The 23,798-nt window shown below is 53.7% G+C and overlaps 8 protein-coding genes across 8 annotated transcripts in view; 3 read left to right on the top strand and 5 right to left on the bottom strand.

Annotated features, from left to right (window-relative positions):
- Positions 1-2,838: 2,838 nt before the first annotated feature.
- Positions 2,839-3,679, bottom strand: GLRG_07755 (uncharacterized protein; the record flags this gene model as incomplete). Its single annotated transcript, XM_008098314.1, has 2 exons — positions 2,839-3,233; positions 3,301-3,679. The coding sequence occupies 2 exons, from the start codon at positions 3,677-3,679 to the stop codon at positions 2,839-2,841; spliced, it is 774 nt and encodes a 257-aa protein (XP_008096505.1).
- A 1,658-nt stretch (positions 3,680-5,337) lies between these two features.
- Positions 5,338-6,444, bottom strand: GLRG_07754 (uncharacterized protein; the record flags this gene model as incomplete). The annotated part of the gene is made up of 1 exon (XM_008098313.1): positions 5,338-6,444. One exon carries the CDS (start codon positions 6,442-6,444, stop codon positions 5,338-5,340), a length of 1,107 nt encoding a protein of 368 aa, XP_008096504.1.
- Positions 6,445-7,007: 563 nt separating this feature from the next.
- GLRG_07753 (AMP-binding enzyme) lies at positions 7,008-8,860 on the bottom strand (the record flags this gene model as incomplete). The annotated part of the gene is made up of 4 exons (XM_008098312.1): positions 7,008-7,203; positions 7,261-7,385; positions 7,442-8,691; positions 8,764-8,860. 4 exons carry the CDS (start codon positions 8,858-8,860, stop codon positions 7,008-7,010), a joined length of 1,668 nt encoding a protein of 555 aa, XP_008096503.1.
- Positions 8,861-13,685: 4,825 nt separating this feature from the next.
- Positions 13,686-14,489, bottom strand: GLRG_07752 (uncharacterized protein; the record flags this gene model as incomplete). Its single annotated transcript, XM_008098311.1, has 1 exon — positions 13,686-14,489. One exon carries the CDS (start codon positions 14,487-14,489, stop codon positions 13,686-13,688), a length of 804 nt encoding a protein of 267 aa, XP_008096502.1.
- A 665-nt stretch (positions 14,490-15,154) lies between these two features.
- On the top strand, positions 15,155-17,178 carry GLRG_07751 (sugar porter family MFS transporter; the record flags this gene model as incomplete). The annotated part of the gene is made up of 2 exons (XM_008098310.1): positions 15,155-15,635; positions 15,734-17,178. The coding sequence occupies 2 exons, from the start codon at positions 15,155-15,157 to the stop codon at positions 17,176-17,178; spliced, it is 1,926 nt and encodes a 641-aa protein (XP_008096501.1).
- Positions 17,179-18,026: 848 nt separating this feature from the next.
- Positions 18,027-18,950, top strand: GLRG_07750 (uncharacterized protein; the record flags this gene model as incomplete). Its single annotated transcript, XM_008098309.1, has 1 exon — positions 18,027-18,950. One exon carries the CDS (start codon positions 18,027-18,029, stop codon positions 18,948-18,950), a length of 924 nt encoding a protein of 307 aa, XP_008096500.1.
- A 1,700-nt stretch (positions 18,951-20,650) lies between these two features.
- GLRG_07749 (PhoD-like phosphatase) lies at positions 20,651-22,870 on the top strand (the record flags this gene model as incomplete). The annotated part of the gene is made up of 7 exons (XM_008098308.1): positions 20,651-21,125; positions 21,193-21,318; positions 21,381-21,537; positions 21,588-21,688; positions 21,740-21,868; positions 21,921-22,030; positions 22,085-22,870. The coding sequence occupies 7 exons, from the start codon at positions 20,651-20,653 to the stop codon at positions 22,868-22,870; spliced, it is 1,884 nt and encodes a 627-aa protein (XP_008096499.1).
- A 303-nt stretch (positions 22,871-23,173) lies between these two features.
- GLRG_07748 (uncharacterized protein) overlaps positions 23,174-23,798 on the bottom strand; it is a gene marked incomplete at both ends in the record, with an annotated part of 1,964 nt that continues 1,339 nt past the window's right edge. Inside the window, one exon of the mRNA XM_008098307.1 lies at positions 23,174-23,782. Coding sequence (XP_008096498.1) covers positions 23,174-23,782 — 609 coding nt within the window. The remainder of the gene's footprint in view (positions 23,783-23,798) is intronic.

Here is a 23,798-nt window from a genome sequence, read left to right as displayed (position 1 = left end):
AACCGCCTTAGCTCCTGAACCACGTCCATCTTCTTTCGAAAATGCATATCTCTCCGGAACCTATCCCATGATGTCAGCGCCGTTTTCGACATCGGGGGCCGGCTTTCTCCTTGTGGTGGCACTGATGCCGGTTTCCAGCAGGAACCCTGGTCTTTTTCCACCGGCTGCACGCGGGCACCCGTAATTACGCCGGCCGGGGAGTGCGTCTGGGGTTCTGTATTATCCTGTTGTTTGCTCTCTGTCTCTCCATGTTACCTCTTGGTCCGGCCTACCCCTTGACATTCCAGAGAGAGACCAATCACCGCCAAGCTCACGAGAGCTATTTTTTCAGCCAAAAGCTCTGATATGTTGGGAGGAATGCTCATCGGAGGCCGTTTACGTGGCGGAATTAGGTTGGGAACGCAGTGAGACATTGCGGCACAAAAGTTGCATTGGCACCAAGGGACCAAGGGAGGTTATACTGCCAAGTTTCTATGACCCTGAATCTAACATCTGACAATGTTAGCGTTAGCAGTAGATGAGATATAAGAAACATGTTTTCAAGGCTACCAAAATATTCCCTTACATTTCATTTTGCAACGCAACCCTGTATCGGAGGACCGGTGTCACGTGAATTTCTCTACCAGAATCATCCAACGCATCCCCCTATACAAGAAGATTGTTCGTTCACAAATACGCAAATGTCAACCTTCTTTTTATAATAAGAGGCCTTAGAGCCGCAAGTGTAGTTAGGATGAATCTAGAACCCAGTGCTATAGGCTGTTTAAATAACTTTACAGTCAACAAAATCACACCAGGTTCTGAGGCTAGGCTTGCAACACCCCAGATATAAAAGAAAAGGTAGAGGGAGTGCCCTAGGTGTATCTTAAGCATATTAAATAGTTCTATTACATCTTAAAGTATTGAAAGCTCTAGTAATCGTCCGCGTCGTTCCAAATTTTATTTACAGTCTTGAAGGGCAGGTGTCAGGCTAAGTTCATCACGCCTTAACTGAGCTTAACCAGATGACCACAGCGGGGCAAAGGAAGATTTCTTAATTAATCCACCTAAACTAGCATGCTCTACGTGGTTAATGTAGTGTTTCCTTGAAACACAAGACCACGTCAGCTCAGAAGGGGGGGGGGGGGGAGGTTCTGAGGATCTGAACTAACCCTCTCGGTGTGTGAAATGATTCCATTGCCTCTAGCCAGGTCTTCGATCCGCAATACGAAATCATCTAGTGCAGCAGGGAGCTCGGCATCATTATTAACGCTCACAGGCTCAACAGCCTTTTCCATAGCCATAAGGACGACCTGTTTCCAGGGACTAGACTGCTGCCGACGCTCTTGATTGGCACGGTGATGCTGTGGCTGTCACATGGTTGATCATGTCATCGTTAGGGGAGGATGCCTCGTTACCCCGACGGATCTGCATGAGGGAACGATACCTCCGCGGGAGGGAGGGTCAAAAGACTCCTACTCTGCATCTCATTCCGCCTTAACGTCTTTGCGTAGCAAGATTTGATCGTTCCCCACCGCAGTATCATAAAATGACTGGTAGGTTCTTTAGCTGCTCGGTTTGCAAAAGATCCGGTGCGCGCACAGTGGGAGCAAGAACAGGGACAATGATTTGATAGAAGCGATCTCGAGAAGGGGATACGGACACCAAGAACTATGGGGGAGAAAATGAGAATATTCTTTTGGGGGTTGGGCCATGAGTCTGAATGGGACCGTGCTTTACCATTGGCAAATGCCATCCTTGGAGTCTTCGGAGCACATCATGATTGGGATGAATAGCGAAAGGCAGCGCTGGAGCAGTATGAGGATGATCAACGATTAAACGGTCTTGTAGAACAGTCTTCCGGAAGGAATCAACATCAATTGCCAACGGATTTGGCGGCCGAGGCAGAGGCAACCAACGCTTCATTCAGAGCTACCAACCCGACTTCAGCCAGCCTCAGAGTTGACTATGTTGGTTGTTTTGTTTGGTTGGGAATGGTGATGAGGAGACCATGGCTATGGGTAGTTGACTCAGAGAGGATGCTCGGCCATGCGCTAGCAGCCACCCGGGGTCCCTCATTTGCTTTCGGCGGCAACGGCTTCAGTGACTGGGTCGGCATCACAATACACAGCCGTATGAAAAAGCACGTAATTAGGCTGGTATTAACACCCATGATCAACTATGCCGTTTTGGTTTGAAATCTACATAGAATGTCTGGATCATAAGCATAATAGAGCAGGGTATTGCAACAGAGGAAGCTGCATATACTCGAATCTATACCATTGCGATCCTATCTCCCCATGTATAAACGAATACTTGTTAGTAACTGTTATAAAAGCTTAGGGATAGAGCTAGACCATTTATAATACCGCTTGCACTTTCAACCGGCTTCTATATAGCTATGTGGGGCACATTCCCGCCACCTCTACAGCACCACCCTGAATCTCGTGACTGCACTCTATATCTACCATGTATTTCGGCTGTCAAGTAATGTGAACAATTCTTGATAAGAGACGTTGAGGCTCGATTCTGAACAGTGAACCTCACGATTCCGTTGATGAAGGCAGTCAGTGAAGGCTTGTGGAGCTATAGAATCCATAGATGAAGCTGTGGGTATCTAATGTCGTACACAGACACCTGAATGACAATGGAAACAACATTCTAACATTTTACTGTATTTTGAAGGAGTCGAAGGTGGCTATATCAGTTACAAAGGACGCTATTGAAGCATAAACATCGTAATCACTAACTTCGTACACTTCGTTACCAATACTGCTATCAGACCAATGCTGATACATGCCACCGCCAGATAATTCAACCCTCGCCCTGAACTCCGAAAAGAAGGTCTCACTATCCGAGCTAAGAGGCTGCGGTGTTATAGTACATGTAGATGTCCTTGATCTTGAAGTCGGCCTGGGTGGCAGGAGGGCCGGCGCTCCAGCCCTTGTCGCCGTTGGACCAGTTGTTGAAGACCCAGGGACCGGTAGTATTGGGAACATCACTAGTGGTGTTCCAGATTTCGTTGCCGTCGACGAACCACCGAACACGGCCGGGAGTCCAGTCCAGGCGATATTCGTGCTCGGTCGTGGTAGGGCTGGCAGGGGGCGGGAAGGCCTGGTACGTCTTGACGCCGTTCAGGTCGGCATCCTGGTTGGTGAACCAGACCTTGCGGGTGCCCTGGTTGCTCAGGGACGACGCATCGGAAAGCCATTCAATATCCGTCTCCTGGGTGTCGTTTTTGTAAAAGAAGATGCCTGATTCGTTGTCAGAGTTTTTGCTTCTCAACAACCTTGACGACACGTTCAGGGATATTCTGCTTACCGTTGCAGACACCAGCGGGCTCGCTAAAGATGGCGACAGTACGAACGGAAGCGTACTTGATGTTGCTAAATGTTGTGGATACTTCAGCGGAGCTGTAAGGCTTTGCACTCTGGCCACCGGGGACCTTCAAGTTGAGGTAGCCTCCGCCAACTACGACGTTAGAGGCGTCAAACTTGTGAGTGTCGCCAATAGGCCAGGTGCTAGCATACAAGCCGTCGGGGAGGGTGGTTCTGCTCTTGAAGTCGAAGATCGCTCGGTTGGCATAGCCATAGCCTCCGACGACGTATTGGCCATTGGTCAAAGACGGCTGGGGCGAGCGGACCAAGCCTAACGCCGGAGTGGCTGAGAGGATTGCAGATGTGAAGAATGAGGGCCGCATGGTGAATATCGTATGATGATCTCAGCTTGACTCTTAAATGTCTGATATGAAGTGAATGGTGTAGAAATCTCTTACGACATTGCGAGGACGGGTATTACTTATAATATCCATCTTCTCACCACCCGTATACATCGCAAGATCTCTCATAAGCGGTACCCTACACACGTTTACAGTTCCAAGATCGACACCAAGGGAGCACTGTTGCCTAGACCTCGCTTCGATGCATCCTCTCCAACTTCCTGCGTCATGGATCTATGCTTGGCCGAAGGGACGCAAGGGGCTGAGAGGAGGCGAATAGCACTCTCTCGACTTGTAGATGGAAACGGGGGGTGCGCAGCCCTGCTCAAGGGAGGAAAGCCACTCGCGAACCGGCCCAGTGTGACGTGCGTGGCCCCAACCACCTGGTGGCATTTTCTGACTGCAGGACCTCGAGTTACCCTTGAAAATCCTTGAGTAGCCAAGGCCTAGAATTCTAAGGGTCTTCGAAGCTAGTATTTTAAGTTAACGAACGTGGCGCTGTCATGCGAAAACTGAGACTGTGGCCTCCCTCGGCTGGATCGACACTAAAAATTCCACTCATTACCGGCTTCCAGGAAGAAAGCCCTCGTGGAGGCTTTCCCGCCGACAAACGCTACAAGACTTGATACCATACGAGACTACCAGTCAAGACATTCTAGACGGTCCAGATGCAATATCGATAGGCGCCGGGTGATGAACTACTGCACGAGAATGGGCCTGCATGCCATCGAAGGATCCCGCCGTACATCGAGGATGGCGATATTGCAGCGTCTGACCGGATCCCTGTCATCGATGTTGAACTGCGGCGGGAGCTGCCTTGGCGGATGGTCCCGCCTCCGCTGTCAAGGGCCCCCCATGCATTCGCCGACTGGTCACTTCTGGCTTCGTGGTTTCTCACGTCAGAGTAAGTACTCCCTGGAATGCATCTGACAACCAGGAGGCTCACCGGTTATCAATATTCGAAGCCAAGTAGCGTTTACTTCTTAAGGAAACTGCGCATGGGTGGGCCCAGGGCTGATGATGACATGCGTGTGTGGGTGGGTGTGTTCATCTGATCGAACGGCACCTAGGAACCTCTTGCTGACGGGCTACGAAGCTTACGATCCTTGAGGGTAATACTCGCTTCCCAAATGTAGGCTCTTGCCCCGGTGCTACCGACTGACGCCAAGTCAGCCCGCTGAGGATTTGGCCAGATGAAGTCCGTCTGCCTAGCGTTGAGTGATGGGGGGGTACACCGTACGATGCACATATAATTTCATATATTGGCTAGATTGGCCGGACCTGGTGCGGTGCGTGGAATATGCAGTTTTCGGAATACTGATAGGACATGCAGTTTGGAGGCTTCACACAATACAAGAGAAAGACCTAGGTAAGACATACAAGATCAATCACCTGTCATGGTCAAATAATGGAACGTTACATTCTCGCCAAGTCGGTTCACTTCCTGTCAGCTATAGTCGAGCATGTTTCTGGAATTCAACTGTCCAGGCGCTAACTTCTTCGCTCCGATTCCCAACTATTGACTAGAAACAAACGACGCTTTTTAGAGGTCAAATCCAGCTTAATCCTGGTGAACTTCTTAACGTTTCCGTCCGTGGAGAAACCAGATGATCCGCCCCTTGTCCCATTCATGCTGCATCTCAATGCTCAGTCTCTGATCGCATAGATCGCCTCGCCAGGTGACTCGTGGCGACGGTGCTCTTCTTCCCCCCCCTTCTCCTCCGCTTGGTGGGTTCATAAACTGGGTACGGCATAGTAGCGCCAGACGCTTTTTCGGAGACCATATCCAGGGGCTTCTTAATGATAGTTTTGTGTGAGGCGGTGTTTCTGTGTGAGGTGGTGTTGGAGGCCAAGTGTGTAGCTCGACGGTGGCGGTCATTGTGACCTGCCGTGAGAGGTGTTGAAATATAAGTGCTCTGCGCAGCACTGGACGCTTCTTCAGAGACCATATTCAGGGGTCTTTCAATGAAGGTTTTGTGCGATGGGATGTTGGAGGCCCAGTGTTTAACTCGGCAGTGGAGGTCATTGTGACCTAGTGTGGGAGGCGTTGAAATATGGGTGCTCTGCGCAGCACTCTGGCTCCTCTCATCGGACGCTTCTTCGGAAACCATGTCCAGGGGCTTCTCAATGGAGATTTTGTGCGAGGCAGTGTCAAAGGCCCAGTCTGTAATTCGATGGTGGAGGTCATTGTGGCCCGGAGTGAGAGGGGTCGAAATACGAGTGTTCGCAGCACTCTGGCTCCTCTCTCCGCTCTCGCGAGTAAAGTAGCTTGACGGGCCCGATTGAGGCTCGTATGTGGTAGCGCTACGCAAAGAGCTGGGTGTTTTGCTTCCATGAACCGATCTTGGCCGGCTGGGAAGAGGCTTCTCCTTGACGGCGCCCACAGGCTTGCCCTTGGTCGAGGGACCGGGCGGGATTGAAACGACGCGAGCCCGCGATCCGCAGCTGCCGCAACGGTCGGCGAAGGCTACACGAGCAGCCGCCTCTGCTAAAGTGTATCGGTTCTCGGTGGAGAGCGTGTTGGTCCCGACGCGACACGATACAGACGAGTCTGTGATCGTGGTGCTTCTCGCAGTGGAAGCTGGGGAGGAAACGGGTTTGCTTTTGGGAGGAGTTTCTCTCTGAATCTTGTAGACCCTGGACTGTCCAAGGTGTACTCCATTCCTGGTGTCGTGGCCCATCTCGGCCAGTGGAGTTTTGGAGTTGCTGTAGGGCGAGAGTGGCTGGTCGCCATCGCGGAAGCACATGGCGGGTTGTTCGAGCCAACGATCGTCATGCTTCGACACAAGCTCTCGGAGCGCTGTACGTAAACCCATGATCGCTGTCTTGCTGGTATTGGCAAAGAGCGAGATAATTAAGGCCACGAAAGGTTAGGCAGGTATCTTGAAATAGATGACTGCAGATGGGGGCTTCCAGGCTTGTTGCTGTTGATTTGGTCTTCAGCGAAAGTATGGAGAAATGTTTTGAAGGGGAGGATTGGTCATTTTGAGGAGAAGAATTGAAAAGTTTTCAAGAGAGGAATTTAAATCATAGATGGACCCGTTTATAAGCTCGTCATTTCGGAGATAGGTAGAGTCGTTCGCAGACGTGGGACGAAGTGAGTTCTGAGTTCAGAATTAAGGTTGTAGTTGATCATCGATTTGTACGGGCCGGACCACTGGCTCTCGTTGCTTAACTTTATAGTCAACCAACCATTCATTGGACTGCAGTCCCGGAAACCTGAATGGCCGCACCATGTCACCAATGCCACCCACAGAGAGCCCATTGAATCGACCCTGGATGGCGATATACGACCGCCAATTTCGTTGCCTCAAAGCTTCGCACCGGCCTCACGCTTCACCAATGCTCTAAGGTCTTTACGGAGGATCTTGCCGGACGGGCTTTTGGGAATGGCGTCGATGAAGACGACGCCTCCGCGCAGCTTCTTGTAGCTCGCGACCTGCTCGGCCACCCACTTTTGGATTTCCTCGGCAGAAATCTGCGTCTTGTCGGCGACGACGTATGCCCTGTTGCAGTGGTTAGTACATGTGGTGCCGTGGGACGCCGCAATCTTTTCTCCGTACCTTGGAAGCTCGGTGCCTTCGCCGTCGACGCCGATGACGGCAGCATCCTGAATCTTGGGATGTGTGACCAGCAGAGCCTCGAGCTCGGCCGGAGCCACCTGAATGCCCTTGTATTTGATGAGTTCCTAGGCCGTGTTAGTTTAACACAGTATCTTTCTCCGCCACGACACGATGGACAAACCTTTTTGCGGTCCACAAAGTAGAACTTCCCGTCCTTGAAAGATAGTCTGTCGCCGGTGCAGAACCAGCCGTCGACGAAAGCCTCCTGGTTTGCCTTGTCATTCTTGTAATACCCTTTCGTAATGATCGGGCCGCGGCACCACATCTCGCCGGGCTGCCCGACCTCGACGTCCCTGCCCTCATCATCGACCAGCCGGGCCTCGCAGTTGGCCACGATCATCGCAACGCTGCCGGTGTCGTCCGTGAGGTGGCGGGGCAGGAGCGTGAACCCGGCCGTCGTCTCGCTGAGGCCCCATGTCTGGGCGAGGAGCGCCTTGCCCCGGCCCATCTTCTTCTGCGCCTCCACCTGGGTCTCCCTGCCTAGCGCGGCGCCCCCCGTCAGTGCGAAGTCGACGCTGTCGAGGTGGTCCTTGACGAGCGGGGATTTTGCGATCATGAGGTAGATGGGCGGCACACTAAATAGGTAGTTGATCTTGTACTTCTTGATGTTCTCGATGAAGTCGACAAAGTTAAACTTCTTCATCCAGTAAACCACCCCTCCCATGTATGTCTGGTTGATGATGTAGGCCTGGAGGCCGGAGATGTGGGCCGCGGGCAAGTGGCCGAGTGTGATGAACCTCATCCCGGGCCCGTTCTTGTGATAATACTTAATCGTTGGCGTGGTGATGCACAAGGCTTGTGCGACCATGTTGGCGTGGGAAATTTTGACCGCCTTGGGCATGCCCGTGGTGCCGCTGCTGTAGATGAAGCACCCGACCGTGTTCTCCAGGGTCGTCCGGTCCGTGACACGTTCCCAGTCGAGCTCCTCCCTCGACGGGGATAGTTGCTTGTCGGACTTTGCCTCGAACAGCTGGAACTCTTGGCTATCACCTATGTAGAGGATGCAGTCGTCTGGCAAACCGGCAGCCGTGCCCCCAGCAACGGCGAGGGCTTTGATGTCGGGGGTGCAGATCACCATCTTGCTCCCCGTCAGGTTAATCTGCCGGGAAACTTCAGGCGGGGAAGACGACGGGGAGGAAGCGGCGACGGAGCCCCCCGCAGCCATGATGCCGTAGAAGACGACCGGGGCCATGTAATGGCCGGTGAACACGACTTGGACGACGTCGCCCTTGCGGATGTTGTAGCGGTGCCGCAGAGTGTGGGCTAGCTGTTTAACGGTCTTCACGAGACGAGACTTTGTGATGGACCGAGACGGGTCAGCCGCGTCGACGTGGAGGATTGTGTCATCACGAAGTCTCTCGTTCGGTAAGTCTATAGACATCGATCAGCGTCGCCGATTATTACATGTGCGGCGAGGAATGGGTTGTGCGACCGTTCACTCACCGAAGAGGAACGTAAGCAGGTCAACGCTGGGAACGTCGATGGTATCGGGAGACCGATAGATGGTGTGGCCATCCCGCTTCTCAACAATGGTGGCCATGCTGCGTGGTATTGGCGATGATGAAGCTAGGTGGAAACTTGGGCAAGTGAATTCCTTTACACGATCCTATTCGCCAGCTGGACTCTGGGGTAGAGGCCGACAACGGAACTGCTTCAATCGCAACACCGACTGTGTTCGACAGGGAGGGAACACGTGTGATGGCAGAAGGGCAAGCTGAACTAATGGCGAACAGACGGGGCTGGAGGTGGCTGGCCGGTTCTTGGGGAGATTGATACACGCGGAATGAATGTCAGCGAAGAAGATGGATAGTTGATGAAGGGAGTTGGAAAGGATGCAAGTTTTGGTGGGTTTCGGTAGCTTTTCCCCCGCATTGTGTATTGGTTCGTTTATCACGATTCCGGCATCCACACCATGCAACCGAAGCAAGCCGCTCTCCCCCCTGCATCGACCTGCTTGGCCACTACTACATGGTACTTAGTATTATCTATTATTACCTCCTGTGGCCGAGGTCATTCTGCCCGCACGGTCAACGTGTCAAGCTCCCACGGTCCACTATCTTGCTGGGGTAACCCTTCCAGTAGCGTCTTTTCTGAGCAGCTTGGTCGCTGCGATGCGGGGTCCCTCGTCCTTGGGAAGAAGCAATGTCTCTGGTCAGTGGAGACTAGATATCTAGGCAGTGGTCATTGATGATTGATGGTGGATGTGCGGGGGAATCCCCGTCTCACTGAGCCATGAACGAACCTAGATATGTACAGTATTGCTGGTCTGGCTTTGCGTCAAACTCGCCAATGTAAGGCCATGTCAATTTGGCCTCTTGTGACTCCAAGGCTGAGAGTCGAGGCCCCTGCGCCTAAAAAGGGGTATTGCTCACATCTGAACCACTAGCAAGAAACCTAGACTAGACAGATAACCCTCTTAATTGACTCACTTTTATACAGGGCTTTGACCTTTTCTTTCAGTACCCACCATTTTCTCTGACAGCCTCAAATCAGGTAATCTGATATTATTAACAGCTATGGCAGATAGTTGTACAGTATAGATACATGTGTGAGCATCTCCGCAATGTACTGGTCTTTGTTGTAGCAAGGGAGACCGAGCGTATACTAGCTTTACCACCACTTAGTAAGGCGTGTGTGTACTGGTGTTGTCCGTGTGGTGTATGTGCCCTGCGTCAACTGATCTAAGATCTAGCTTCGGTCGCGGTGTACCCCATATAAGTAGGTAAATGACGCTTTACTCCCCCCACCTTGTTGTTCCTGTCATTTCTTCTTCTTAATAAATCTTAACCGATCGCTTCCCACGCAATCACGAAAGACACCCAACCCGGGTCTTCATCAAGACGTGATACAAATCAGCACTCAAAGATGAGTGTGCCGACATTTGAGGATATTCCTGAGGAGGTCTATGCCATGATTATGAAGCTGGTGGGAGAAAACACGCAGGTCTATTGAATCTAGTTAACAAGGTGTAAGTTAATCAATCAAAAAGACCTCAGCAATTTGTCCAAAGTTTCCAAGAGGATTTTTGAAAAGACAGTGCCGTACCTGTACAAATCCATCTCCTTGTATGCAGACGAGCATGATATCGAGAATTTGGGGGCTTCTTCTTTTGAGACCGCCGCAAAAAGGGGCCGCTTTGGATACACACGGAACATTAAAGTCTGGTCTCCCTTCAGGACGAAACAAAGTGACCGATGCATGCACCATACAGCAGATTATGGCGCTATACGGCAGTGGCCCTACCGCGAAAACGGAGCCGAGGTTGTCGAGGGTCTAGTCGAGGATCTAGCCAAGGAACTTAAGGTTGTACTCAGAAAGAAACAGTTGTGCCAACAACCCCAAAATGTGACGCCGATAGGATTCGAACCTAACTGACTACAAGTACTTCCATTTGCCACGCTCAGAGGATGTGAGCATGGGGCAATTCGTTCGCTCGAGTAAGTTCATCATGCTGTCTCTCAGCCACCTCAAACGTTAACTTGCTCCACAGCTGGGCCATGGGAACCTGCGTGCCGCAGTCTCTTTTAGGCTTCACCGGCTACTTCTGCTTGAAACAACAGAATATTGAGTCCATTCGCCTAGTGACGGATGGCGCTTGCGGTTTAAACGACGACGTAACGTCTTATAGCTATAAGTTGCAGGCATTCCCACACCTTAAACGCCTTTCTTGGACAGGGCTATTGCTGTATACCGACTTCATGTCCCTAGCGGAGGTGCTCGAGCAAAGGTCGCATCAACTCGAGGAACTCGAGATCGACATGACATATTACAGTCAGGTAGTTGGCAACAGAGAGCTTGTCTCTGAAGGCCAACAGAAAGATCCCGTCGGATATGATATTACCCTGACATATGATAAGTATAATACTATCGTGAGCTTTCCTCTTTTGAAAAGACTGGCTCTCTCGGCTATTTCATTCACCTCAGTAGGCAGACATATGTGTAAGGAGAGACTCATGCGCTTTTACACTGTGTTCGATTCTAGTTTACTTCAGTCGCTCAAGTTACAGCATTGTCAGGGGTGGGAACAACTGATTCGCCTGTTCAATGAACGTGCGGAACCTCTCAAGTTGAGATCTCTCGAGCTTCAGTGGTCGTCTCGTGGCTACTCGGATGCCTTATACGAGACGCTTTCGATCTTTCTTCAGAGATTCCAGGGCCTTGAGGAATTATTTTTATTCACACCCGTCCCCCGTTATTCAGTGAAAATCTGGCGAGCAGTCTTACATCACCGTGCTTCCCTTCGGAGATTTGTGCATCATCAGCGAGTGAGACTTTGAGGCCAGCGCCGGCGGCCACAAGGATCATTTCCTGACCACCGCTCCTTTGATTCGCCTGTGTTCCGTTACTTGGATCCCATCGACTCTCTCTGTCTAGGGAGATTGGATCTGACCAGTCTCGGGCTTTGTTGCATGCCTCTTTCTATGGTAAGTAATGCCCCTTGCAAATATAATAATGTATGGCTGACATTGTAATCAGCAAACTTTTGTCTTTGACTTTGCCTTAAAAACATCTTTGCAACTTTTACACATGAGACAGTCAGGCCCGGACCTGGATTTTTCTCCAAGTTGGGCCGCGCTAGCCGAGTGGGACGATTCGCCCTTCGACTTTAATACCATATACCCCCCCGTATGCGGATTTCCGACTCTAGGAAAGTCATTCGTTAGACTTGCTCAGTGGGCATTTGGACCTACCGGCATTCGACCATTGCGGTTACTGGTCTTCGGCGATTTTTCCTATGATGAACGCTTTGAGGGCTACAACTTATTGCTATGTCGACAAGATGTGCCTTGTGGTATCGGGAATTCTGACACTGATGATACAAGTCGACGCCTCAATTTTCGAAAAGTTATTAAAGGAAAAGATGCAGAGTTATGGGAGCTATACGAACGCGAAAAGCACGTACTCGCTGCCTGCCCCTGTGACACGCTTTTCCACAATGAGTAATTTATAGATAGATGTTAGAACAGTAAACTGCACGGGTTCGATTGTCTCCGGTCTCGCAGCCAGCTGGTCTCAGATTCGTCCCTGGTACTTCTCGTCGCTAAGGTTCTTCACCCAGACGTGCACCAGTGGATGCAGAAACCGTCAGAAGTCTTTTCCCGACCTTCTTTCCAGCCAGTGACGACGTACGCGCCCTCCGTGCAGGTCTCTCTGTCCTCCATAGCGGGGAGGCTCCGGAGCTGGGCCCTGATGAGTCCGGGGAAGTCCGTGGTTGCGAGGAAAAGGTTGACAGATGCAGGCCCCGTTAGCCCTGGGCTCTTCGGCATTAGAAGCCTCCACCGTCAATCGGACCACTACTGCTCCAATATCCAGTCGAATTGAGCAGAAAGTCACATCTATAATGTATAGAGTATCCTGTGATACAGGCAGCAGCATCGCAAAACCTCACGCCATCACTGCATATGACGAAGCTCACGACGCACTCCCTACCATGATAGTTCTGCCGTCTGCTGACTGTAACTCTGCTAACATCATTTCCATCCGTCCGTTGGAACGAGGCTTAATGGCGGGATTCATGACGCCACATTGGCACAGCCTCTTAAGCGTACCAATCACCATATTGTCCGCACATCGCAGCGAGGGATCACAGACTCACCATGTGCAGCGAACAGGCTGTGCAAGATGCCAGCAGCAGGACGAGGTTCAGTTGGCATTGGTATGCAAAAGCTTCGAGTTTCCAGGCTGTTCGCTCTCGTGGCGTGATAATAGTATCTGACGGTGAATTTTCATACTTCCATCTTCTCCTTCTTCACCCCACAATCTGGCTGAGCCTCGTTGATATCAAAGCTTGATATCTATATTCGTAAGTGCGCAGGTCTTTCTATAGAACAAAGTGTATTATAATGTAATAAATCTACAGGACTTAACACCTTATCCTTCAAAAGACGTCCTGAGATGGCTTGTGGTTGTGAGGAACGTACCACAAAAACCAAATGGCAGAACTGCACCAACACTCCGAAGCATGAAAAAGAAGTATCTACCCTCTTTCCTTGCAGCCAAAGCCAACACACAGGATATAGAAAGGTGTGGACCGGAACCTCCTTGGTGAGGGCGCCAGGGCATATTTGTCCAAAAGGTTAAACCTAAGTTCGTCAGGAGGCGAAGGCTCCAACGGCCTCTGTTAGCGGTTTTGGACTGAGGGGTTTAACTAGAGGATGTAGTTAAGTGCAACAGAGTGGGCCGATATGTTTTGTACACATTCGTTAAATATTTACATTAAAAGGTTGCGATATACATTTAAAAACAGATTCTCAATCATTTGAGAGTATACGCTCAAAACCATAGACCTCGAAACCCAATCTTTCTTCGTTATACCCGTCTTTGTACTCTACGAGCCTCAAACCCCTCGATATTGGTCAAGTTTGCTAGCTCAAAGCTAACTCCAAACCCTGCTCGGCACGTCTGATATCCTCGAGAACCTCTCCCGCGGGGTTGCACTGTTGCATCCAACACTTCTGAGTGATAATGGCACAGGCAGTAGAATCATGCGGGAAAGCACCTCGTGCAAACCGTGACTTAACCTCGTCATCCCACCCAGCCTCTCCGCTAGCGATATCTGGAAAAACCCCCTGTCCCGTCATAATAAAGTAAATAGTAGACCCAAGCGCAAAGAAATCCGTCTTGAAGTTAGCTGCGAATTCATCGTCTCGCGGACAGAAATACCGACACGGCTCGCCAGACCATCCATCCAATATAATGTTACCGTCCTCAGAGAGATAGCGCCCTTGAAAACCGGCTAGCTTGAGATGCGCACACCGGTCAACCAAGACGTTTGCAGGCTGGATATCACAAAGGATCACCCTTTTTGAATGTACATGTTCGACTGCCTCGGAAAGTTCTCGGCACCATGCCAGCCTTTGTTGAAGAGAGGGAGCGGGAACATCTGATGCGGTCAGGTCTTTGAAGATTGTCCCGTTGACTGCGCGTTCAAGGTACAGGCCGGTCTCTGTGAACCCTTTGTGGCCGATAATGCGAGGATGTCGACCAACTACAGTGAGAATCTTATGTTCAAGCTCGAGGCGCGTCAAATCGCCTCCCGGCTCCAGGGGATACTTCAGGATAGTCGAATCATCCACCTCTCCGATGAAGGCGCTGCTTCCGCAGGCTAGGATGCACTGTACTCCCGGCGGACAGTAGAAGTGGTACTCGACTATCTCTCGTTGTTCCATGGTGGAAGCTGTATGCTGTTTAATGTGACTGGTGGCGTTCGAGATACTGATAGGGATTCAAGTTAATGAGCAACTGTATGGTTAACTGTTGAGTGATTTACTTTAGTATGTCCCATCAAGGACAACTGTTGTTTATGTACCATTAGCTCGTGCAGTAGCTAAAGCCGTAATTAACCAGTAGATACGGTAGACTCTTCCAATCGGCTTGGCCCGTGTACATAGCACGCATCCCTTACATAAGCACAAGACAAGATGCTGATCTGCCGGATGGTTCCTGAAACGCTGAAGCTTCCAGCTCATCCGGCCATCCATCACGGACGGACACCCCCGCCCGATCATCTACACTAAGAGCCCTTCAACCTCGTCCGTTCATCACCGAGTGACACAGCTGCTGCATGACCGGCTTCCATAGGGTGCATCTTATCATCATCCAAGACAAATCTCATAAAGCTGCGCATGGTCCGCTGCGGCGTCTGTGGCGCAGCACAACGTTTAGGTAGGTAAACTCACCATCCGACATGACTCGAAGTGGGGGAGGGTCTAAAGTATATCAGATTAACATTCTCATCGCCCAGTATATAGTTTGCCAGAATTCGTCGTTTACCGCTTCACTCTCAGAGAGCCCGGCTTCACCACAAAGAGGGAAATGGTGACCTGAGCACACGATGGCCTCTTCACACGACGGCGTCCGCTTTGAGAAGCTCGCCTCCAGGCGGAGCTCGCCGAAACCGCCCCTTGATTCTCACCGTGCGTCCGCCCCACACGACGCCGACGATGATGACGATGAGGCCTTCGCCCTTCTTTCTGGGAACGACTCCTTGCTTTCCGACACCGACGACATCGAGCTGGACGACCTCGAGTCGGTTGACGGCCACCATGCTTCCTCCAGCCTGGGACACGATCGGCCGGGCCACACCCGCGGCCTTCACGAAGCCGAGGGATGGATCCAGGATGCGATCAACGCCGAGCGAAGCCTCACGCGCCGGGAAGCCATCCGTGCGTATCCTATGGCCATATTTTGGAGTCTGGTGGTGTCTTTGTGTGTGATCATGGAGGGTATGTCAATCGCGCCCATCTCTATCTCACTCCTCATCTTCCTCCCACTCGCTTTCTTCACCACTTCCATCGGTCTCGCTTACTGGTCTTGTAAGCCATCCGACTGCATGACGAGTGATAAGCCGGCTCATGTAATACGAACGAAGACTGCAAGATGCAAGAGCGTGTACACTGACCACAGTAAACAGGCTATGACACTATCCTCATCAGCAGCTTTTTCGCTCACCCCGAGTTCTCTAAGAAGTACGGCGATAAGAAGGACAGCCTTGGCCGCGACCAGCTGTCGCCCATGTGGCAGGCGATCCTCGGGAACAGCAGCACCTTTGGCTGCATTGTCGGCGTCCTCGCCAACGGCTTCATCGTCGAGCGGCACGGGCAAAAGGCCGCCCTCGTCGGCTCCCTGTGCGTGCTGTCTGGCTGCATCTTCATCACCTTCTTCGCCGTCGACAAGGTCATGCTCATGCTGGGCCAGATCGCTTGCGGCCTGCCCTGGGGCGTCTTTGCTTCCTCGGCCCCTGCCTACGCGTCCGAGGTCCTCCCGCTCGCCTTGCGCGTCTACCTGACCACCTGGACCAATATGTGCTTCATCATCGGACAGCTGATATCCGCCGCCGTCCTCGCCGGCCTACTGCCTCGGCGGGACGAGTGGTCCTTCCGCATCCCCTTCGCCCTGCAGTGGTCCTGGCCGGTGCTCCTCGTCCCCGCGCTCCTGTTTGCGCCCGAGTCCCCGTGGCACCTCGTGCGGGCTGGCCGGCTCGACGAGGCGGAGCAGGCGCTGGCCCGCCTACAGAGGCGCAAAGCGAGCAGCCTGGACGCCAAAGCCCGTCTGCGGGAGATCATCGAGACGGACCGGTTGGAGCAGGCCCACCAGACAGGGACCAGCTACTGGGACTGCTTCCGGGGCGTCGAGCGGCGCCGGACGGAGATCGCCTGCGTCGCCTTTGCGGGGCAGGTGCTCTCTGGCTCGACGTTCGCGTACAACTCGGTTTACTTCTTCCAGCAGGCCGGTCTGAAGCCGCAGGACAACTACGATCTCAACGTGGGCGGGACGGCGCTGGCTCTGGTCGGGACCGTCGTCAACTGGCTAGCGCTGATGCCGTATTTCGGCTGGCGCCGCATCTACCTCTGGGGCATGGCCAGCATGGCCGCCATATTATTCTTCATCGGCGTCCTCGACCAGATCGCGCGCGCGCCGGGCGCGGAGGCGGCGGCAGAGCTTATCGGCTGGGTCCAGGCCTGCCTGACCCTCGTCTGGACCTTCACGTTCCAGCTGTCCGTGGGCCAGCTCGGGTGGGCAATCCCCGCCGAGGTCGGCTCGACGCGGCTCCGCCAGAAGACCATCTGTGTCGCGCGCTTCACGTACTACATCTTCGGCCTGTTGGCCAGCACCGTCCAGCCGTACCTGATGAACCCGACGGCCTTGAACCTCAAAGGGACGACGGGGTTCGTCTGGGGTGGCTCGGCGTTCGCCACCTTCGTCTGGGCCTATTTCCGGCTGCCCGAGACGAAGGGGCGCACGTATGAGGAGCTGGACTTCCTCTTCCACAACAACGTTCCGACCAGGGACTTTGAGAGTACCGAGGTGGAAATCTTTGACGGCGGCGAGAAGATCTTGTCTCCTCCTTCTCCTTGATTCCTTGACTCGAGCACAATATCTATATAAACTAGTAGACGTCACTCGTCAAGTGAATTCCTCCTCTTTATACTACGTTGGACAATAACTGACAATCACACTTTACTACAACATTTATGACTGCAACAACAATAACCCCGTACTGCAGCAATAAAGCTTTCTGTTCCCGCCCCCATAGACAGTTACTATGGAACGACTTGTTCTCACAAACCGCGCGGCTTCCCGTTCTGCTTTGAAAGCCCCGATGAACGACCAACCCCTCCAAACATAAACGTCCAATAATGGCGCTATGCTAACAGCTGCTGACAATCAACCTGCTTACTCAGGGACCAGGGGAGTTGCGGATGTAAATTTGGCGCTAGCTCGATCAAGCATGTCCAAAGTCCGCAGCATCCGTCATCTATCCGGAAGCAGCAGTTGTTTATCTCCGAGCCGTAGCAGTGGGCGTCAATCCGGTGCAATGACAAGACAAGTTCTGGATCCTTTATGACAGGCTTAGAAATCGTCCCCTCCATTAGTCACGCCATACATAGTATTACCGTCCAGCATTGTCCCCTCCTGCGGAGAGGCTCTCCTTCGAAACTCTATCATCCGCAGGAGGGGGTTTTCCACATGATGCATGGAAATGGCTAGGGATGTCTCAATAGATCTATTGAGGTTTGCTCTGCTTGTGGCGGACATTAAATAGAGGCCATAGCCGCCCCAGACGGACGTGAATATGACAACCAGATAGAACAGCGTCAGCATTAATAGCAATACCGACAAAACTCATATCCTGCATACACCTTGAAGCAACCTAGCACCGCCACCATATCAAAGGAGCAATCAAGCACAGATCCATCATCACAATGTCTGGACAGCAGGGACGCAAGATCGCCATCGTCGGCGCCAGCGGCACCATCGGCGGCGTCACCCTCAACGCTCTGCGCGAGAAAAACATCCACACCATCACCGCTGTCACCCGCGCCGCATCGTCCGCCACCTTCCCCGCCGACGTGATTGTCAAGGTGGGCGACTACGCCGACGAGGAATTTCTCGTCTCAGCTTTCCGCGGCCAGGACGTCGTCGTCCTCCAGCTCGGCATGGACGGCTATATGACCGTCCAGCCGTCGCTCATCCGCGCGGCGGCCAAGGCCGGCGTCAAGTGGGTCCTCCCGACCGAGTTCGGCTCCGACCCGGTGCCGTCCAAGCTGCGGGACGCCAGCCCCCTCCTCGCGATCAAGGAGCAGTTCCGCAACCTGGCCGAAGAGCTCGGCATGAGCTGGGTCGCCGTCGTCAACAACCCCTGGTTCGACTGGTCGCTCGAGCGGGGCCTCTGGGGCATCGACATCAAGGGCCGCTCGGCGCGGCTGTTCGGCGACGCCGTAAAGTTCCCCACGACGACGCTCAGCAACACGGCGAAGGGCACCGCGGGCCTGCTAAGCCTGCCCGAGGCCGAGCTCGAGGCGTTCCGCAACCGGCCGCTGTACCTCAAGTCGTTCTACATCACGCAGCGGGAGATGTTCGACAGCGTCCTGCGCGCCACGGGCACTGAGGAGAAGGACTGGGAGGTCGAGGTGCTGGACATCGCGCCGACGGTCGCCGAAGCGGAGGAGAAGTTCAAGCAAGGCGACCAAGGCGCCATCTTTGTCGCGTTCTACGCGAACCACATGCGCGAGGGCTGGGGTGGCGACTATAATGCCAAGGTCGGCGACCTGAGCAAGCTCGGCATTGCGGAGGAAAACCTGGACGAGGTTGTCGAGAAGGTTGTTCAAAAGGTTGAGGGCCAGTAACCTCAGCATGGCCGTTGTATTGCGCCGCTAGTACGAGGATTTATTACATGTATCGATCAATATAATATGTATGTGATTACAAAACAAGATTTGTGATTACCATTGCCCATCCCGACTTAATATCATGACTATTCCTCCTCCCTAATGTAAGCAGAGGGGGGGTTCCAGCTGTCTCCAAGAGACAAATAGTTAATCTTTACCAGAGATCAGAGAGTGAAGACCGAAGACAATTTGTGTTGAAATAGAAGTAGAAAAAGCATTACTGCTGGGGTGCCAGGCGTCTCACAGAAAATGGGCCGGCCTAAGGCCACGTCATGTTGTATTCGCCGCCAGCACCGATGATGTTCAGGAAGTTCTTCTGCTTGGTTGTGAGGTCGTTTCAGTTTGTATTATTTTGCAAGAAGAGAGCGCGGTAACACCACATTTTCATGCAGTAGTATCGGAAGAGACCGAAGTGATGTACTTTCTACCAGAAGAGTAACGTAACTGGATGAACACCCAAACCCAAGTCGGTGAAGGGCTGAGCATCAACCGTAAAGGTGTGCTCGATAACCCTTCGATGAGATGAGAGGCCGATGTCACTCCACCCGGAGAAGTGAATGGTACTCGAGATGGGCTTCGTGGCTTTGCCCGAGGTGAATCGGCCACTTTTTGGCATCTGAGCTGCTCCCTGAGGAGCGTCTTTGTCCATAGTGGCCTTGGAAGGTCGCTTTTAGCGGCGAGAGGCTTTGGAAGGGTTAGTGTCAGCGAAAACAATGGTCGTCCGAGATGTCGTTGAGGTCATCTTCGTACAGTGCTTGAAGATGAGAGAATTTGCCGTAGAAAATGGTGCAAGCTAGCTGGAAGCGTGCTTGCAAGAAAGTGTAAGCGGCTATTGGATAGGGCCTTCAACCAATAAGAAACTGGATGAAATATCGGAATGATAATCACTGAAGTTAATCTTCCGTATGGTCTCATCAATTCAACCCATAGGACCCCTGAACTTGATGACGTTACATGTCGGCTTATTCCCGCCAGTACGGAAGAACCAGCTGAGCATCCTTGTACAACCGGCCAATCGTAAGATTAAGTTCTCTATATATGCCCGTCCGGTCGTTCAGTTGGGTTTTCATTCCCGGGCGTCCGGGAAAGCCCCCAGACGGAGAAAACGGTGCTGGAGATCCAGACCGACGCAACCTACTTCGTCAAGGCCGCCAATCATCGAGGAATTTCCCTCCACGTGTGGCGGGCAGCCCGGAAGATCTCCGTCGAGATTTTCAATCTATTGAAGTGTTCCCGCGGGCCCAGTGCCCATTCGGAAGCTGGGAACCGATAAAATGAGGGGTCTGCGTTGTTTACTTTGCGGTCCCCCTGATCATTCCGTCATCATCAGAAGTTAACGTTGCCATGTTATTTCATGGTTTCCACAATGGCCAATCACGATGTTGACATTTACCCACGGGCTGGCATTTACAACAAGAAGAAGGAAAGACAAAGCCTAATTCTTGGAAAGGGGGAAAAGAACCCCGAGCTGCGATGGAAGCTCCGAAGCTCTTACGCGACGCTGCATTCGGTGTGAATAAGGGCTCATAAAGGGGGATGATTCTGCCTGTTGGCAACGAAGACGTGTAGCCCGCTCCCTCGACAGGTGCTTGGTAATTCACTCGTATTCCGCCTACATACGGCACCGTGAGACTAAAAAGACGAGGCCCGATCCCACCATGGTCCAGCCGCTCTTCGCCGTCCTGGCCCTGGCCACCTCGGCTTCGGGGGCCTTCACCGGCAACCTCAACTACTTCTCGCCGTCCAAGCACCACGCTTCGCTCGGCGTGTCCATCAACAAGGTCGCCAGACGCACGTACGCCAGCCCGCACTGGGACTCGGCCCAGCTCAACTTCACACACGGCGTGGCCTCGGGCGACCCGTTCGAGGACAGCGTCATCCTCTGGACCCGTGCGGCGCCGTCGGCCGACAACGACCGGAGCAACGTGACCGTTAGCGGCTACGTGCCCCTGTATGATCACAGCACCGAGCCATACGTCGAGAAGAGCGATTCGCCCGTCTGCGTCGACTGGAAGATCAGCGCGAGCAGGACTCTCGACCCCGTCGTGGACGCCGGGACTGTCTACACGAGCTCCGATGTTGACTACACAGTCAAGGTCGAGGCCAGGAAACTAGCTCCCTTCACCGTGTACTGTGAGCTGCCCCGTCCCCGACCCCCCGTCTATGTATGTGTTCAGGACGCTGACGCGCAGGATGCAAGATTACCAGTTCAGTGTGTGCAACTCCAACAACACGTCCCCTGTCGGTCGCACCAAGACGATCCCGGCCAAGGACTCCAAGGTCGACACGCCCGTCAAGCTTGCCGTGTACTCCTGCAGCAACTATCGTATGTCGCTCTCTCCGTTTTCTCTGCGGGCGACCCTTGAACTGACCCTGCCCCTTGATAAGCCTTTGGATTCTTCAACGCGTACGGAAACCCCGTGCGGAAGGACTCGGTTGACTACGTGATTCACCTTGGCGACTACATCTATGAATACGCAAATGGAGAGTATGGTTGGGGCAACTCTCTGGGGCGCATCCCTCTTCCCGACCGTCAGATCTACACGTACGTGGTCCTCTTCGTGTTGGCCATGGCGGTTTCTGACAGAATCGCAGTTTGTACGACTACCGCAAACGTTTAGCAACTTACAGGACCGACCTGGACTTGGTTGCCAGCCACCAGAACTTCCCTTGGATCCCCGTCTGGGATGACCACGGTACGTGTTGGGCCAAGGCCGCCACTCTAGGTCGATACTGACCCGTGACAGAGGTGGCGGACAACACGTGGAGAGACGGCGCTGCGGAGCTAAACAACACCGAAGGCTCGTTCATCGCCGACGGAGGTGTCTCGGTCGACCAGCGCAAGATGAACGCCGTGCGTGCCTATTTTGAGTGGAGTAAGTCTGGGCTTTCTTGGTTGGGCTTCTCACACACGCTGACGGCCCCAAGTGCCCATCCGTCAAGTCGACATGGACGACAACCTCCGAATCTGGAGAGAGTTTAGCTTTGGTAATCTGTTTGACCTGGTCATGCTTGACACCCGCCAGTACGACCGCGCTGTGAGTAAAAAACCCCGTCTGCCAGGGCGACACTCCTGACCGGGGATACTTCAGATTACGGACGTCTATACCAACACCGACTACATCCACGCCATATCCGACGACGCCAGCCGCTCGCTGATGGGCCCCCGCCAGGAGGCGTGGTTCTATAAGACGGTCCGCGACAGCTCCTCCCGCGGCGCCGCGTGGCGCATCATCGGCAATCAGATCGTCTTCAGCCGCATGAACGAGAGCGCGGCCTTGGGCGACGAGAACCCGCTCAACTACGACGCCTGGGACGGGTACCAGGCGAACCGCAACCGCACCTTCCAGGTGCTGTACGACGGCAACGTCGACAACAACATCTTCCTGGCCGGCGACTCGCACGCCTCGTGGGTCTCGGACCTCGTCTGGCTCGGCGAGCACGACTACGACCAAGCCACCGGCGCCGGCTCCGTCGGCGTCGAGTTCGCCGGCTCCGCCGTCAGCTCGCCCTGCCCGGTCGGCCAGAACACCTCGCTCGCCGCCGCCAACGCCGCCTCGGCCTGGCTGACGGGCGCGAACCGCGAGCTGCAGTGGCAGGAGCTGTACTACCGCGGCTACTACGAGCTCAGCATCGGCTACGACGCCGTCAACGCCTCCTTCTTCGGCATCCCCACCACCCGGGTCATGCAGGGCTACGAGATATCCCTCGCCAACTTCACCGTCCTGGCGGGCGAGAACAAGCTGCACCGGTGGGACGGCTCCGTCGTCGCCGGGGGCGTTGTCGAGAGCGGCAGCTTGAAGAACGGCAAGGCCGTCCAGACGAACTTGACCCACGACACGGCCACCGGGGAGTACCTCGCATACAGCCCTCTGTGAGTGCGCCGGCGGATCTTGGATAGATGGCACAGCATCCCCGGGTGCAGATTGGAAAAGTCTCACGACGATAAGGATGATTATGAGCATGGCGTTTGCGTGAATTCCGGAACCCAGGAACACGAGGCTGAAGAGGATGTGAAACACAACCATAGTATTCAATCATACGTAGGATATCTGTAAAGAATAATAATAATGCCACCTAGACCAACATACATGCTCGTGATGTGAGCTAAAGAAAAACCCCATTTCCTAACCAAATGACTCCCTATTCATCCTCTCCACTAATAATACACTTTGTGTCCTCTAGTTACCAATGAGCTTGCTGTTGAAGACGTTGGCGGCGGTCGCGTCCTGGGTGGCGGCGGTCGCCGCGGCCTGGGCGGCCTTGCAGCTGTTGACGACGGCGGCGGAGGCCTTGCAGCTGTCCTGGAGGCGCTGGCAGATGAAGCCGGCGATGATGCCGATCTTCTGGGCCGAGCCGTGGGCGAAGTCCTTCTGGTTGTTGGCGATGAAGGCGGCCTCACCCTGGCGATCGGCGAGGCCGGACTTGAAGGCGATGGAGGGGTCGCTGCAGGAGCCGAACTTGCCGGCGGCGGCCTCGCGCTTTGTCAGGCCGGCCTGGCTGCGGCACTGGGCGTCTTGGGCGTCGCACTGCGAGACGCCACCAGAGATCTGGCCGCTGTTGGCGGCGCGGGCGCAGGCGTTATGCTGGACGTCACAGGAGCGGCCGAGGGCGGCGCCCTTGCCGACGAAGGTGTCACCGTCGACGGAGAAGGGGCGGTCGCCGGTGCTCTGGATGACCGGGGGAGGGAGACCGCCGAGGGTGCCGGTGAAGGTCTGGACGTTGGTGCCGGCGGCCTCGCGCTTGGTCAGGCCGGCCTGGCTGCGGCACTGGGTGTCCTGGGCGTCGCACTGAGAAACGCCACCA

Source organism: Colletotrichum graminicola (assembly GCF_000149035.1).
Source record: "Colletotrichum graminicola M1.001 genomic scaffold supercont1.32, whole genome shotgun sequence".
Classification (NCBI taxonomy): Eukaryota; Fungi; Ascomycota; class Sordariomycetes; order Glomerellales; family Glomerellaceae; genus Colletotrichum; species Colletotrichum graminicola.
Note: the sequence above shows the minus strand (reverse complement) of the source record. Positions and strands in the feature narration are given on the sequence as shown.